Genomic DNA, 13,834 nt, shown 5'->3' with positions numbered 1-13,834 from the left:
AACTTGCCAGCAATTTTGTTTTTCAGTGTTTCCTTTGATCTCATCTTTTGTCTGGAATGTAGATTATTTTGTCAACTCCAGCTTATAGACTGGGAATTTGCTTCTAGTTTTGTTTGCCTCAGAGCATAATAAATTTACATGTGTGTGCATATATGTGATAGTGTTGTTATTGTTTAGTCACTAAGTTATGTCCAACTCTTTGGTGACTCCATGGACTGTAGCCCACCAGCCTCCTCTGTCCATGGGATTTCACAGTCAAGAATACTGGCCTGAGTAGCTATTTCCTTCTCCAGGGATCAAACTTACATCTTCTGCATTGCAGGAAGATTCTTTTCTGCTGAGCTACCAGGAAGGCCATATCCATTAATACTGGATATAAAATTCCTACTCTCACAAAGTACTTTCTCATAGCAGTTTCAGTAGAGTTTTCAATTGATCATACCAACATTTTGCAGTCAGATGTGATCAGTAACAAGATCTATTCACATAGGAGTTGTGTTTTTGCAAGATTTCCCTAATGAAATGTAAAGTTGACTCACTTTCTATTTTGCTTTGCATGCCTAAATCTAATCTGAATTTAATGCTCTACTTCTGGAAAATAGTTGTAAACAAGTACTTATCATTATGAAACACTGAGGCACTAAACATAGGCAGTTCTATTTTTAAAGTGTTTGAAGAGCAAAAATAAGGAGTGAAAAAAATAAACATAGAGAAGATATAATTAGTGTTACTAATTTATATAGTTTCGTTTAACTTTTCAAGTGTGTTGGTTGTTTTCTAATTGGGGGGTATATTTTGATGATTCAAGTTGCAATCAAAAATATTTCTGAAAGTAAAGCTTTGTGGCTCTTGGGACTCTAGTAGGGATGAAATGGAAAGCCCTTCCTACATTGCTGGCATGCTCTTTACATTCCATCCACAGTGGGCATCACTGATCTATTTTAAGCTTAATGGAGCAGGGAGAAGAAACATTCTGGGCAAGAGAGGATGTTGATCACATATATGCTGTGACATATATCACGATGCTATCACTATAAAACTTTGTAGTGATGTCAGTATGATAGTCTGTTGTCTGTTCATCCACATGGCATTTAATTATGCAAGCTGAGTGTGCACTGGTAAAACAAGATTTTAAGTGGACTTTAAAGTTTGCAGAGAAAAAAATTTAAGGGCATTTACCAATTGTTTTATATTAATCAATGTTTCAGTAAGATATGTGGTATTTTATAGTTTGTGGAAATTTTGAGAATATAGTAAATAAAAAAAAATTGAGTGGTATTATTTCTGCTTTATTTAGAAACAGCTATAATGAGACTAATTTTCTAAAAAGAAATTACCAGAGTATTTATCTACTGAATGTTACCTAATTCACTGATCTCTTTTAAAAGCTCTAGACTTAATAAAAAATGTTGTTCAAAGACATATTTGCAACATTTTTGAAACTGCCTTTATAGTTGATAAGTTACATATAGAAAAAAAGTTATTCATTGTGAGCTTGCCTCGCTTCTGTTTTCAACAACAAAATATTACCACCAACTTTAATCTCTTCTTAATTATAATAACTGACTTTGAATTAAATCCACTATGAAAGAGCAAAGATTTGTCACCAGTGCTTTGCCCTCAAGGCAATTCTAAAAAGAAGAATTTAAAAAGCAATTTGATCAAACAGTTTGATTGGTACAGTAAATTAATCTTGCCAGTACTTGTGTGGAGTATAGGCTTTTTTGTGACTAATTTAGAGAGATGACACATCCATCTGCATTTCGTTCTACCACATTTGATGTGGTTCAGCCACATTATATTTGTCTGATATGATCTGAGAGTGTAAACACAGGCTGCTTGTCATTGTCATTAGAAATGTGTTAGAGGCTTCTTAAAAAATACAGAGGTGAATTATTATCAATTGCGGTGTTTTTTAAATGTTCCTTTTTTTACTTTGTTAGGTATTTTTTTCTCTCAGTTGAAAAATGTGCTTTACATTGAGTCTTTTTTTTTCCATTTATTTTTATTAGTTGGAGGCTAATTACTTCACAATATTGTAGTAGTTTTTGCCATACATTGACATGAATCAGCCATGGATTTACATGTACTCCCCATCCCGATCCCCTCTCCCGCCTCCCTCTCCATCCCATCCCCCTGGGTCTTCCCAGTGCACCAACCCTGAGCACTTGTCTCATCCATCCAACCTGGGCTGGTGATCTGTTTCACCCTTGATAGTATACTTGTTTCAGTGCTGTTCTCTCTGAACATCCCACCCTCGCCTCCTCCCACAGAATCTAAAACTCTGTTCTGTACATCTGTGTCTCTTTTTCTGTTTTGCATATAGGGTTATCGTTACCATCTTTTTAAATTCCACATATATGCGTTCGTATTCTGTATTGGTCTTTATCTTTCTGGCTTACTTCACTCTGTATGATGGGCTCCAGTTTCATCCATCTCATTAGAACTGATTCAAATGAATTCTTTTTAATGGCTGAGTAATATTCCATGGTGTATATGTACCACAGCTTCCTTATCCATTCGTCTGCTGATGGGCATCTAGGTTGCTTCCATGTCCTGGCTATTATAAACAGTGCTGCGATGAACACTGGGGTTCACGTGTCTCTTTCAGATCTGGTTTCCTCAGTGTGTATGCCCAGCAGTGGGATTGCTGGGTCATATGGCAGTTCTATTTCCAGTTTTTTAAGAAATCTCCACACTGTTCTCCATAGTGGCTGTACTTGTTTGCATTCCCACCAACAGTGTAAGAGGGTTCCCTTTTCTCCACACCCTCTCCAGCATTTATTGCTTGTAGACTTTTGGATAGCAGCCATTCTGACTGGCGTGTAATGGTACCTCATTGTGGTTTTGATTTGCATTTCTCTGATAATGAGTGATGTTGAGCATCTTTTCATGTGTTTGTTAGCCATCTGTATGTCTTCTTTGGAGAAATGTCTGTTTAGATCTTTGGCCCATTTTTGATTGGGTCATTTATTTTTCTGGAATTGAGCTGCAGGAGTTGCTTGTATATTTTTGAGATTAATCCTTTGTCTGTTTCTTCATTTGCTATTATTTTCTCCCATTCTGAAGGCTGTCTTTTCACCTTGCTTATAGTTTCCTTTGTTGTGCAAAAGCTTTTAAGTTTCATTAGGTCCCATTTGTTTATTTTTGCTTTTCTTTCCAATATTTTGGGAGGTGGGTCATAGAGGATCCTGCTGTGATTTATGTCGGAGAGTGTTTTGCCTATGTTCTCCTCTAGGAGTTTTATAGTTTCTGGTCTTACATTTAGATCCTTAATCCATTTTGAGTTTATTTTTGTGTATGGTGTTAGAAAGTGAGTCTTTCAAATGCCTGAAAGCTCTCATCCAGAAAACTCTTAAGTATGGAACCAGAACTTCTATGTCTTATCTTGTTTCTGGTGTGGCAGTCCATGGCGTTGCAAAAAGTTGGACATGTTAGCGACTGAACACACACACACATCTTGTTAACCTGCTAAAAATTTTGATTATTTTTTCTCAGAACCAGTTAACTGATATAGAGCTATATCAGAAATCAGAAAACTCTTAAATATGGAACCAGAATTTCCTGCTAAAAATTTTGTTTTGCTTATTTTTCCTCAAGACCAATTAACTGCTATAGCTAACCACACATCACCCATTGTGGAGGAGGTTGGATTGAGTCTTTGAGGAAGCGTGCATTACCTGTTTAGAAAGTGACGTTATCATTTTCTGTTTAAAGGCAGAGTGGAATAGAAGTAAAAGACTTTGGCCGGAGTTGGAGAAGTGGCGTGGCCTTTCATTCTGTCATCCACGCTATTCGGCCGGAACTGGTGGACTTGGAGAAGGTGAAAGGAAGGCCTAACCGAGAAAACCTGGAGGAGGCTTTCTCCATTGCTGAAACGGAACTGGGGATCCCACGGCTCCTGGACCCTGAAGGCACGTAGAGTGATTCTGGCGCTTGTGTCCCTCAGCTCAGGAGGGCTATGTCTTAAACCCAGAAATTACAGATGCGTCCGAGAGCTCAGAAAACTTAAGTATCTTCTTGCACAAATTTTCTTTTGGAGAAATATGTGCCGCTATGGTGTTGTGTTCAACTCTTTGCGACCCCATGGACTATAGCTCACCAGGCTCCTCTGTCCATGGGATTTCCCAGGCATTAATACTGGAGTGGGTTGCCATTCCCTTCTCCAGGGGGATCTTCCTGACCCAGGGATCGAACTAAGATCTCCTGTGTTGGCAGGCGGATTCTTTACCACTGAGCCACCAGGATGGCTGTTTGATGAGATTTCAGAATGAATATTCCTAGCTCTCAAAACACTGTCTGCCTGATTGGCTTCCATGTGATGATGGCCAGCATGGAGCTCCCTTGCTATGTTAGTGGCCCTGTTTCCCCTCCTTGCCTGGTCTCCTACCCAATTTCACCAGGGGGGCCAAGGGCTTTCCACCTTCTTTCTGTACCCCTCCCCCACACACACACATCCACAAGCCACTAGTATCCAGGACACACCTCACTTCAAGGGGAAAGACCACAACCATCCTAGCCCTCAGCTTCAGAGAACACATCAGAGCTGAACTTTTTCCAAAAGGAGACTAGGAGAAGGATATAAATGGTTCTTTCATTTTCACTAGACCAGAGGATCTTACTGTTTTCTTTGATGATCAGAAATTGAGTTTGCCCAAATGCAAGCCTAACCCAGAGATAAAGTAATTATTTTCCTAATGAGAACTCCCCCCCTCCCAAATTTTTAGCCAATTTGAATGTATAAACTTGTAGGAATACAGATTAAATAGACCAAATATCAATATCAGTCAATAACAATTGTTTTATGATTTAGTCCCGTGTATACTAAAAGCAGGTACTGTAGTAAATCATGTATTAAATGTTGTTTTCTTTCTACTTTTACAGTTTATGGAAGTTTTACTCTTCACATGCATTCTCCACACCAGTGATCTTATTATTTCTAAAATCCCCTTTGAATCATCTCATGAATTCCAGAATACATTATCTTTGTTTATTTTCAGGTCTTTTGAGTTGTACCACTTCTTAAATCCTACACTGATAATCCCTATAAATTATATTTCAAATCACAAGAAACAATACAAAATATTAGGCCAGTTTTATATTTTTATTTTCATGGTCTCTGTTCAGTATTTTTGTTGTTGTTGCTCTATAAGTGTATTTGTAATCTCCAAATATAACCTCTTTGAAGATATTTAAGACTTGTTTAAACATTCAACACTTTTTTTTAATGTATCCAGTCTTACCCTGATTTTGTAATTATTAAATTTGTATAAATATCCTTGCTTAATTTTTACTGATTTTTTAGATAAACATCTATACACTTAAAAATGACAGTGATTGAGATCTTTTCAGCTCTCAAATTAAGTACTTAAAGAGTACTTAATTGTTCAACATACAGTGGCTTAGACAGAAGGCTTCACAATGGAGAAGCTGTGTAAGGACTTGGACATAAGGTATCTCCTTCTTTTCTGAAATAAATTAATAGGTGACCATATATAGTATACAAACTATATAGTCATTTATCATTCAGTGCTGTGCCTGTAACTTGTTTTACTACCTGTTTACTCTGATTCTGTAATGCACATATTATTGGTATTTTAGTAACTAGACAAAATGTATGAATAATTACATATATATCTCATATTTCTGATGAGTGTTGAAATTATTTAAATGAAACACATACTACTTTCCTAACAGCTCTTAGCTAAAATGTGTCAGCTTTCTGTGTCATAAAATTTCCACTGTATAATATCCAGACTAAACTGGTTTTCCCTCTCTCCATCTCTAAATAGTATTCTGTTTTTCTTCTGCATTTAGGACACTGTCTTTTGGTAGATTAGCTAGATTTCAAAGTTTGTATTATTAAAATCTTTTAAAATGCTTATTAATTTCTCATATTTGGGTTTGGTTTTTTCAGATGTTGATGTGGATAAACCAGATGAGAAGTCTATTATGACCTATGTAGCCCAGTTTCTGAAGCAGTATCCTGACATCCACAGTACAGGCTCTGATGGGCAAGAGAATGATGTAAGTATTTGTTTTTCTTTGAGCATTGATAACACACTCAGTGACAGTGAGTCAGAGTTTTAATTATGCTGTGTTCAAAAAATTAAGCCGAATGCATGTTAATATGACAGCAAGTGAATGAAGACCAATATCACCCGCACTTGGGAGGAAATTAGAGGGAAAATTTTCTCTGATGTGTTGGCTGTATCAGAGAAAGCATTGTTAATAATAACTGCTGGATGTATAATTTGTATAATATGAATTGAAATCTAGGAAAGATAAGTGTTGAGAAACTTTATTTTAGCAATTTGACCACTGAATTAATTTTATATCATCATATTATTTATGCATTTACATCCTGAGTTTCCTTCTTCTGTTCAATCTGATAAAACCCAATTTTGACTTTTAGATTTATTATGTAAGTTGCTTGGAGAAGGGAATGGCAACCCACTCCAGTGTTCTTGCCTGGAGAATTCCATGGGCAGAGTAGCCTGGTGGGCCACAGTCCATGGGATCGCAGTCGGACATGACTTCGTGACTAAACCACCACTGCCATGTACGTTGCTACTCATTGTAAACATATGGAAGTCAGGCAGACTTATGAAAGTTCTAATTATTCACTGTGCTTAGGTTTTTCAGCCACTCAGTAGTTTAAATAACATATTTTTCATACTACTCAAATGACATATGTTTGTTGTCATAAATAAAGAAAAACAAAAATTGGGGGGAAAAGGAAAAGAAAATTATTTGTACTTAACCTTCTGTAGAGACTCTGTTCTTAAAAAAAATTAATACTTTGGTGTGAGTTCCCTGTAAATGTAGACACATAAAATATTTTAACAAAAATAGAATCGTGGGGTTTTCCTGGTAGCTCAGTGATAAAGAATCTGCCAGCCAGTGTAAGAGACACAGGTTCAATCCCTGGTCTGAGAAGATCCCACATGTGATTTCCATATGTTTACAATGAGTAGCAACTTACATGGTGGTGGGAAGCCCATGTGCCACAACTATTGAGTCTGAGCTGTAGAGTCTGGGAAATCAAAACTACTGAGCCCTCATACCACGGCTACGGAAGCTGGGCTTCTCTAGAGCCTGCGCTCCTCAACAAAAGTCACCACAGTGAGAAGCCCACACATCGCAACTAGAGAGTAGTCCCTGCTCTCCACAACTAAAGAAAAGCCCGCACACCAACAACGACCCAGTACAGTCACAAAGAATAAATAAATAACTAAATAAAATTTTAAATTGAACATAGAATCATAGTATACATATAATTTTATTTTTTCTGCTATACAAAACCTTTCTCATGCCATTCTCTCTAGAACTTCATAAAGATGGATGGTAATTTATCTAATATCAGTTGTTGAAAATTTCTGATTTTTTGCTGTTATAAAAATACTTCCATGAACAATTGTGTAATAAGAATTGTTCTACAACTCTTTCTTAAAGAGGAATTCCTAGACTAAAGCGCATGCAGAGTTTTGTCAAATCCTCTCAGGAGGATATCTCATTTTACACTCTAGCCAGCACACCAGAATGTCTATATTCTGTCTTTAACAACAATGGATATTACATTCTCCTATTTTTTAAAAGTACCCTATTAGGTTTGGGGATTTTTATTTGTTTTTTAGAGAGAGAGGTGGATTTACTACTGAATTTAAAATTAATTATTAGGCAAAATGACATCAGGGAAAGTAATAAACGAATGTTCAAGACGTGTTAAAAACGATCTGTCTTTACCATTCAAGTCTCAACTAGAGTTTACTGTTCAGGTCTTAACTAGGGTTTTCAGAGAGGCTTGAGATTATAATTAAGAGAAACAAGAAAAACAAACAAACAAAAAAATGCACTGTTTCTTAGAAACAGATCTAAGGAAGGAAAAGATCAGAGGAACATAACCCAAAGTTTTCAAGTAGGAAAAGGTTTTGCAGGAATAGAAATCTTTGTAAAAGAATTAAACGAAACAGCAGTAACTGGTGTTTCCTAGGTCACTTGGATGAAGTTAATCTGGTATTTGATAGAACTATGTTAGTTATTTTAAAAACTGTGGTTTCAAGAAACCATTTCTTTGTTCCTTGCCAAGCTTGGAAGGAACAAATATTGATCACCAGAGTAACTTATTCTACAATAGGCAAACTAATGTTCCTAAGAAGCACCACTGAACACAAAAGCCTCTCCTTGCAAACTCCAGTGTGGACTGAATCGTGTGCGTGGGATTCATTTGGTGTTTTCTGGGTTTTGAGAATGTGATTTGGCATGGACGGTGCTCTGTGAATGAGAAAATCTGTACAGAGGTCTATTAGAACTCCCTCATAGGGCACAGAGAAAATCAGTTTTCCATCTGATTGTCATATCTAACGTTCTTATATTGGCCAATTGGATTTATTTCTGACCTGATGTCTAAGCTTGTACTGTTTTAATTTCTCTGACATTAATCATCTCTCCAGATCAGTAAACACAGTGGCTGGTAATGTCTGAGAAATAAAGGGAGATACTTAGGTTAATGCTCATGAGCAAGGATTTAATGTAAAAATCCTCAGAGATTTGAAATACACTCCTGCTTTAAACTTGTTAATATACTTGACTAAAGAGCTTTATTTATTGTTAAGCAATTAATCACATTCTCTAGAAGATAAGTTCTGATTTTTCTTTTAAAAACTTCCATCTCTTTCCTAAAAGAAGGATGCTTCAGGAGAGTTTCAAAAAATAATTTTGAGGAAAGCATGTTATAAGTGTTACCCTTTTTTAAATGATGGGTAGAATATGAATATCTAAATATGAATATTTTAAATAGAAAAAAGATTTTTTTATGATGTATGACTTATTTTTGTTTGATGCAGCTTAATGGCCTCCTATTCTGTCTAATGAACCTTGAAGATTTTATAGACTATACACATTAGGGTTGGTGTCATCTCCTTGAAGTCCTCATTACTTTTGTACTCAAGTTTTAGTAAATAGTTTTTTAAATTCATTTTAAAAAATACTGGCATCAACATATCTATCAGGCTTTCATTTTTACTTCTTTTTGATTCTTATATCCCCTTTATGAATTTAGTTATTTTATAGATACTGTTTTAAATCTGATTTTATGATTGGAAATAGTGCCATGTTTTTCTTACTTCAGCCAGTAAAACTGATAAAGAACTTTTTCCTTAAAAGTATTCCTTGGATAATTAGTGCTAAATTATTAACAAATGCAATACACCCCCTGGTTTATCGCTCTCATTTATCAAACTTTCAATTATTTATTCACTCATTCCTTCCCCAATTTCAACAAATTTTACTGACTGTTTTCAGAACCACAGCTCAGTCTTAGTTGTATAGGAATACAGAGATGTATATCATGACAGTATAGAGAAAAATATGAATCCATATACCTTTTCTTTACATTGTTCTCCTTTTAAAATATTTACTATTTTAAGACATATGTATAGTATATATATAGTTACATATGACTATTAAAAATTAAAGCAAAACCATCAAATGCCAGAATTTGACATTACCTTATTTGATTCAGTTTGATACTTTCAAAACTTGTGAAAATATCTTAAAATAACTATACCCTTCAAATTGTTGCCTGTTTATTTATAGACAGATGCCTCTCCATTTTTTTGTGTTTCCTATATAATTTTTGTCCATGATTTATGTTATTTTTGTATATGTTATCTTTTCATGTTGTTAGGAAATACTTCCGAGTTTCCCATCTTTTACAAATTCTATCCAAATTCTTAAGGTAAGATTTAAGTCATCTTGAATTGGTACCTTCTTTCAAACATCCTGCATTCTATAGCTTGTAGCCATCCCTTTGCATGTATTTGTCTTTATATACACATTTATTTTAATACCTTAATTCTGTTATTTCCTTTTCCTTTCTAGTAGAAAAATAACATATGTGTTCTTAAATATTAGTTAAAGTCTAAGCTACTCCCATGGACTTTCCCACTAATCTTTAATTATAAGATGGCATTAATTAATTTCTTTTTAATAATAATAGCACTAACAAAAGGAAAAATTAAAATAACTATTATTTATTTATGTGTGACATGGAAAATAAAAATTAAGTTAAAGCTTTATTTTTCATTTTAATATATTAATAGGAAATAATTAATTGAAAAAGGTAAGTATTCAATTAGCTTGTAACCCTGAGCTTCATCACAACTCTTCTGCTCAATATTGAGTAACATGGTTTAGTAAAGTTCATAGAACAGAGTAAATGCTCAAAAAATATTTGTGGAATTCATGATTAAGAATTCTTTCCCATATCTAAGTTACTTCCGTTTTTCTACCTAGGCCTGAAGTTAAGGATTTATCAACACAATAGACTTTATGCCAACACTGGAGTAAAAAATTAGAAGTAAAAATTTTTATTTCATGCTTCATGAAATATGAGTTTAAGTATATATAAGTACACTACAAAACATATAATGCATGCACTTGAGTGAGTAAGTGAGAGAGAAGAAAAAGCAGTGAGAATGCTAACAGTTTGGTTATTTGGCATTTAGATGGTCTCTAGGCAAATAGACCTCCATGTCTTTGAATGTGTGTGGAAGTTACCAGTTGAAGAAAAACCACTAAACTAAATGAGTTTTGAAATCTAAATCTAAATATTTCATTTTCCTTTAAAAGAAGGATGCTAAGTGTATACAGAGCTGCATCCTTTTGAACCTTACTATAATTTGCACTTCCACACCAGAAGAAAAAGTCATTTGTTGAACATACTCTAATAAAGTTAATAAGAACATAATTTTTTTTCTCTCAGATGATTTTGTGAAATAATTTCAATTGGTGAAGAAAAGCTTATGATGAGCCTGTCTTTGGAGAGTCAAAGCCCCATGCTCACTTTGGTGAGCTCCACCATTGGTCATGTTGAGCTCAGGTTCCTTGAAGGTAGAACAAGAGCTTTGTGTTCCTCTGAAGTCAGGAGATACATCATTAGTACTGTTGTGGGCATGAAAGTCAACCAATAACGGAACATGTGCCTTGATGCCATTCCCTTATTCATTCAGAAGAGCCATCATGGGAAGTGCTGAGACTTTGGAGTCCTCCTATTCCATTTTGTCCTCTAACTATGTTACCAATCAATCATTTATTCCACACTTGTCTATTGAGTGACACCAGCTGCCAGACTGCTATGTTAGTCTGGAGAAAAAAAGATACATATATGGTTTGGAATGCTGAATGGAGGAGGGAGGAGAGACAATGAAATATGATGTATTTTGGGTGAATATTTGAGCTCAGGTTGTTGCAAGATCATAGAAAAATGTTCTCAACATGTGGTCCCTAGGCCAGCAGCATCAGGTTCACCTGGAAACTTGTAATGAATATGCATTCTTAAGATACACTAAGCCAGAAAACCGGATGGTGGGCGCAGCCGTCTCTTTCACAAGCTCTCCAGGTGATTCTAGTGTTCACTGAAGTTTGAGAACCACTGGCAAAAGAGAAACTCATAACTCAGATCTGTGGATCAGAAGAAAGCTTCCTAGAGAAGGGTGCACCTGAGCAGAGCTCTGAGGAAGTCATCACCCAGGGGAAATTATTCCAGGCAGAAGAGGGTTGTCTTTGCAACATCAGGAAGTGAAAGAGGACACAGGTCACGATAGCACGTGTGGCAGCCTCTGCTCTGGATGTGTTGACAGAGAATCTCTACTTCTCCTCAAAACCATGTAAGGGGTGGGGGGGGGTGGTTTGCCATGACTACCCAGATGATGGTACAACAGAAGAGAGGATTTTTAAAAATTGTATCTGAATTCACAGAGCTAATGCACATCAGGACCAGAGTTTGAAACCAGTTTCGCCTGCCTCCATAGCCAGTGCTCTTTCTCTTCTGCTGTCTGACCTGTCAGGAGACAGCCACTTCAGTCTGTCATAGGGCTGTGATCATCAGATGAGATGTTGTAACGGAAAGCTAAATGCCAAAAAATCATGTTAAGTATGTCTGTGATTACTCTGGCCTTCTCACCTGATAAGAAGTCTTGATGACGGTTTAGGATATTTTCACTACATCAGTGCTAGAATAGCTCTTACTATTTGTGGAAACAAGTCTGTAACTCTCCAGTTCTTTTTCATTTTTGAGACGTGAGTGGTAGCTTGTATGCATTCATTCAGCGGAAGATCTGGTAAATATCTTATAGGTTTCATGTTGCCAGGGTTTGGGAATACCATATTGAACAAGATAAATGTGCTTTCTGCCCTCATGGGGCTTATGTTATAATAGTGCATAATGTTTTTAAACATAATGTACATGAGTAATCCAATGTTACTCTGACTGAAGCTCCTTTAATTCAGTCAAAATTAATCTTATCTTGATCAGTCCTCTGGGTTACCAGTGGCCTTGGGTTAAGATGCAACCACAGGCCTATTTCCACTCCCATTCCAGCCACTGCTTTTTCTGAGTATTTTTGTGCTTAGCACATTTCCTCTGGAGCATATTTTCTTAATTAATGTTTCTTGAGAAGGACAATGGAGGTACCTAATTTTGGTATTCAGTATGATAATTAAGATTTTTTATAGAATTAATTTTTGCTTCTTATTCTCCAGAAGAGGTGAGGGCAGGGAAGGAGAAAGTTTTTCAGAGACGTTTGGAGCTTATTAAATATTCACTGTATTCTAGGATCAGTCAGGCATTAATCAGCAATTAAGTAAATGCACAGTTACTAATCAAATTGTAATGTCTGCTGGTTTCTAGAGAGAAGACAGGCTAATTTTGAAGGAGATGAAAGTTTGGATAGAACAATTTGAAAGAGATTTGACAAGGACACAGGTGACAGACTCAAGTTTGCAGGATAAATATCAGGTAATGTATGGAAGAGATATTTTACTTTTATTAAAAGCCTTTCATGAGTAAGATCCACATATATCATTTAATCTATGTTTAATCTTTCAAGTGATATTAATGAGAAATGTATTTTAAAAATAATATAGATTATCTTAAGTTTACATATAATTTAAACATTTTTCTATGTAAATAGGTAGTTTTAAAAATTTAATGCATTCATATATTGTAATATGTTTGTCATTGTAACAATAATTAGCACCTCTATCCTGTGACATTATTATCATTTATTTTTAGTGGGTGAGATGTTTAAGTTCCAGTCTCTTAGCAATTTTGATGATTGTAATACAATACTATTGTCCATATTCACTGCACTGTGCATTTGGAATCTAGGACTTATATACCCTAACCCTTGCCAGTTTGTATACTTAAATATCCATCCTGTCCCACCCCCCTATCCCCTGGTAACCATCATTTTGCTCTCTGTTTTTAAGAGTTTGACTTTTTAGATTCCCTATATAAGTGATATTATACAATCTTTGTTTTTCTCTACCTTATCTTGCTTAGTATAATATCTTTAAGTTTCACCCATGTTGTCACATATGGCAGGCTGTCCTTTTTTCTCATGGCTAAATAACATGCCATTGTATATATATATATATATATATATATATACCACATCTTCTTTGCCAGTTCCTCCATTAATGGGCACTTAGATTGTTTCTATCAATTGACTGTGGTGACAATGCTGCAATAAACTAGAGAATGCATGCATATCTCTTTGATACTTTGTTTTCATTTCCTTTGGATATACACCCAGAGCTGGAGTTGATAATTGTATGTGTCACATTATATAGAGTTCTGAGGTTTCATAACTTTCCCAGAACTCAGTCTTGTAGACGATCCAAAACACAAATCTAGCCATTGTTTTTATATAATGCATGACCTTACAGATGTTACCTCACAAGAAATTCTACCAAAATGTGACTTCAGTGGCAAATTGAAAATTTCCATAGGATAAGCTGCATTAAATAAAAACTGCAACATGAAAAGTGG

The 13,834-nt window shown here is 35.4% G+C and overlaps 1 protein-coding gene across 1 annotated transcript in view; it reads left to right on the top strand.

Moving 5' to 3' along the window:
- The window catches only part of SYNE1 (spectrin repeat containing nuclear envelope protein 1), a 466,580-nt gene that overhangs the window by 114,978 nt on the left and 337,768 nt on the right, over nt 1-13,834 (top strand). Inside the window, exons 8-11 of the mRNA XM_061130284.1 lie at nt 3,718-3,914; nt 5,918-6,027; nt 9,689-9,739; nt 12,692-12,799. Of these exons, the coding sequence (XP_060986267.1) occupies nt 3,718-3,914; nt 5,918-6,027; nt 9,689-9,739; nt 12,692-12,799 (466 nt within the window). The remainder of the gene's footprint in view (nt 1-3,717; nt 3,915-5,917; nt 6,028-9,688; nt 9,740-12,691; nt 12,800-13,834) is intronic.

This window comes from Dama dama, chromosome 26 (assembly GCF_033118175.1).
Source record: "Dama dama isolate Ldn47 chromosome 26, ASM3311817v1, whole genome shotgun sequence".
Classification (NCBI taxonomy): Eukaryota; Metazoa; Chordata; class Mammalia; order Artiodactyla; family Cervidae; genus Dama; species Dama dama.
This window is presented reverse-complemented; position numbering and strand designations above follow the sequence as displayed.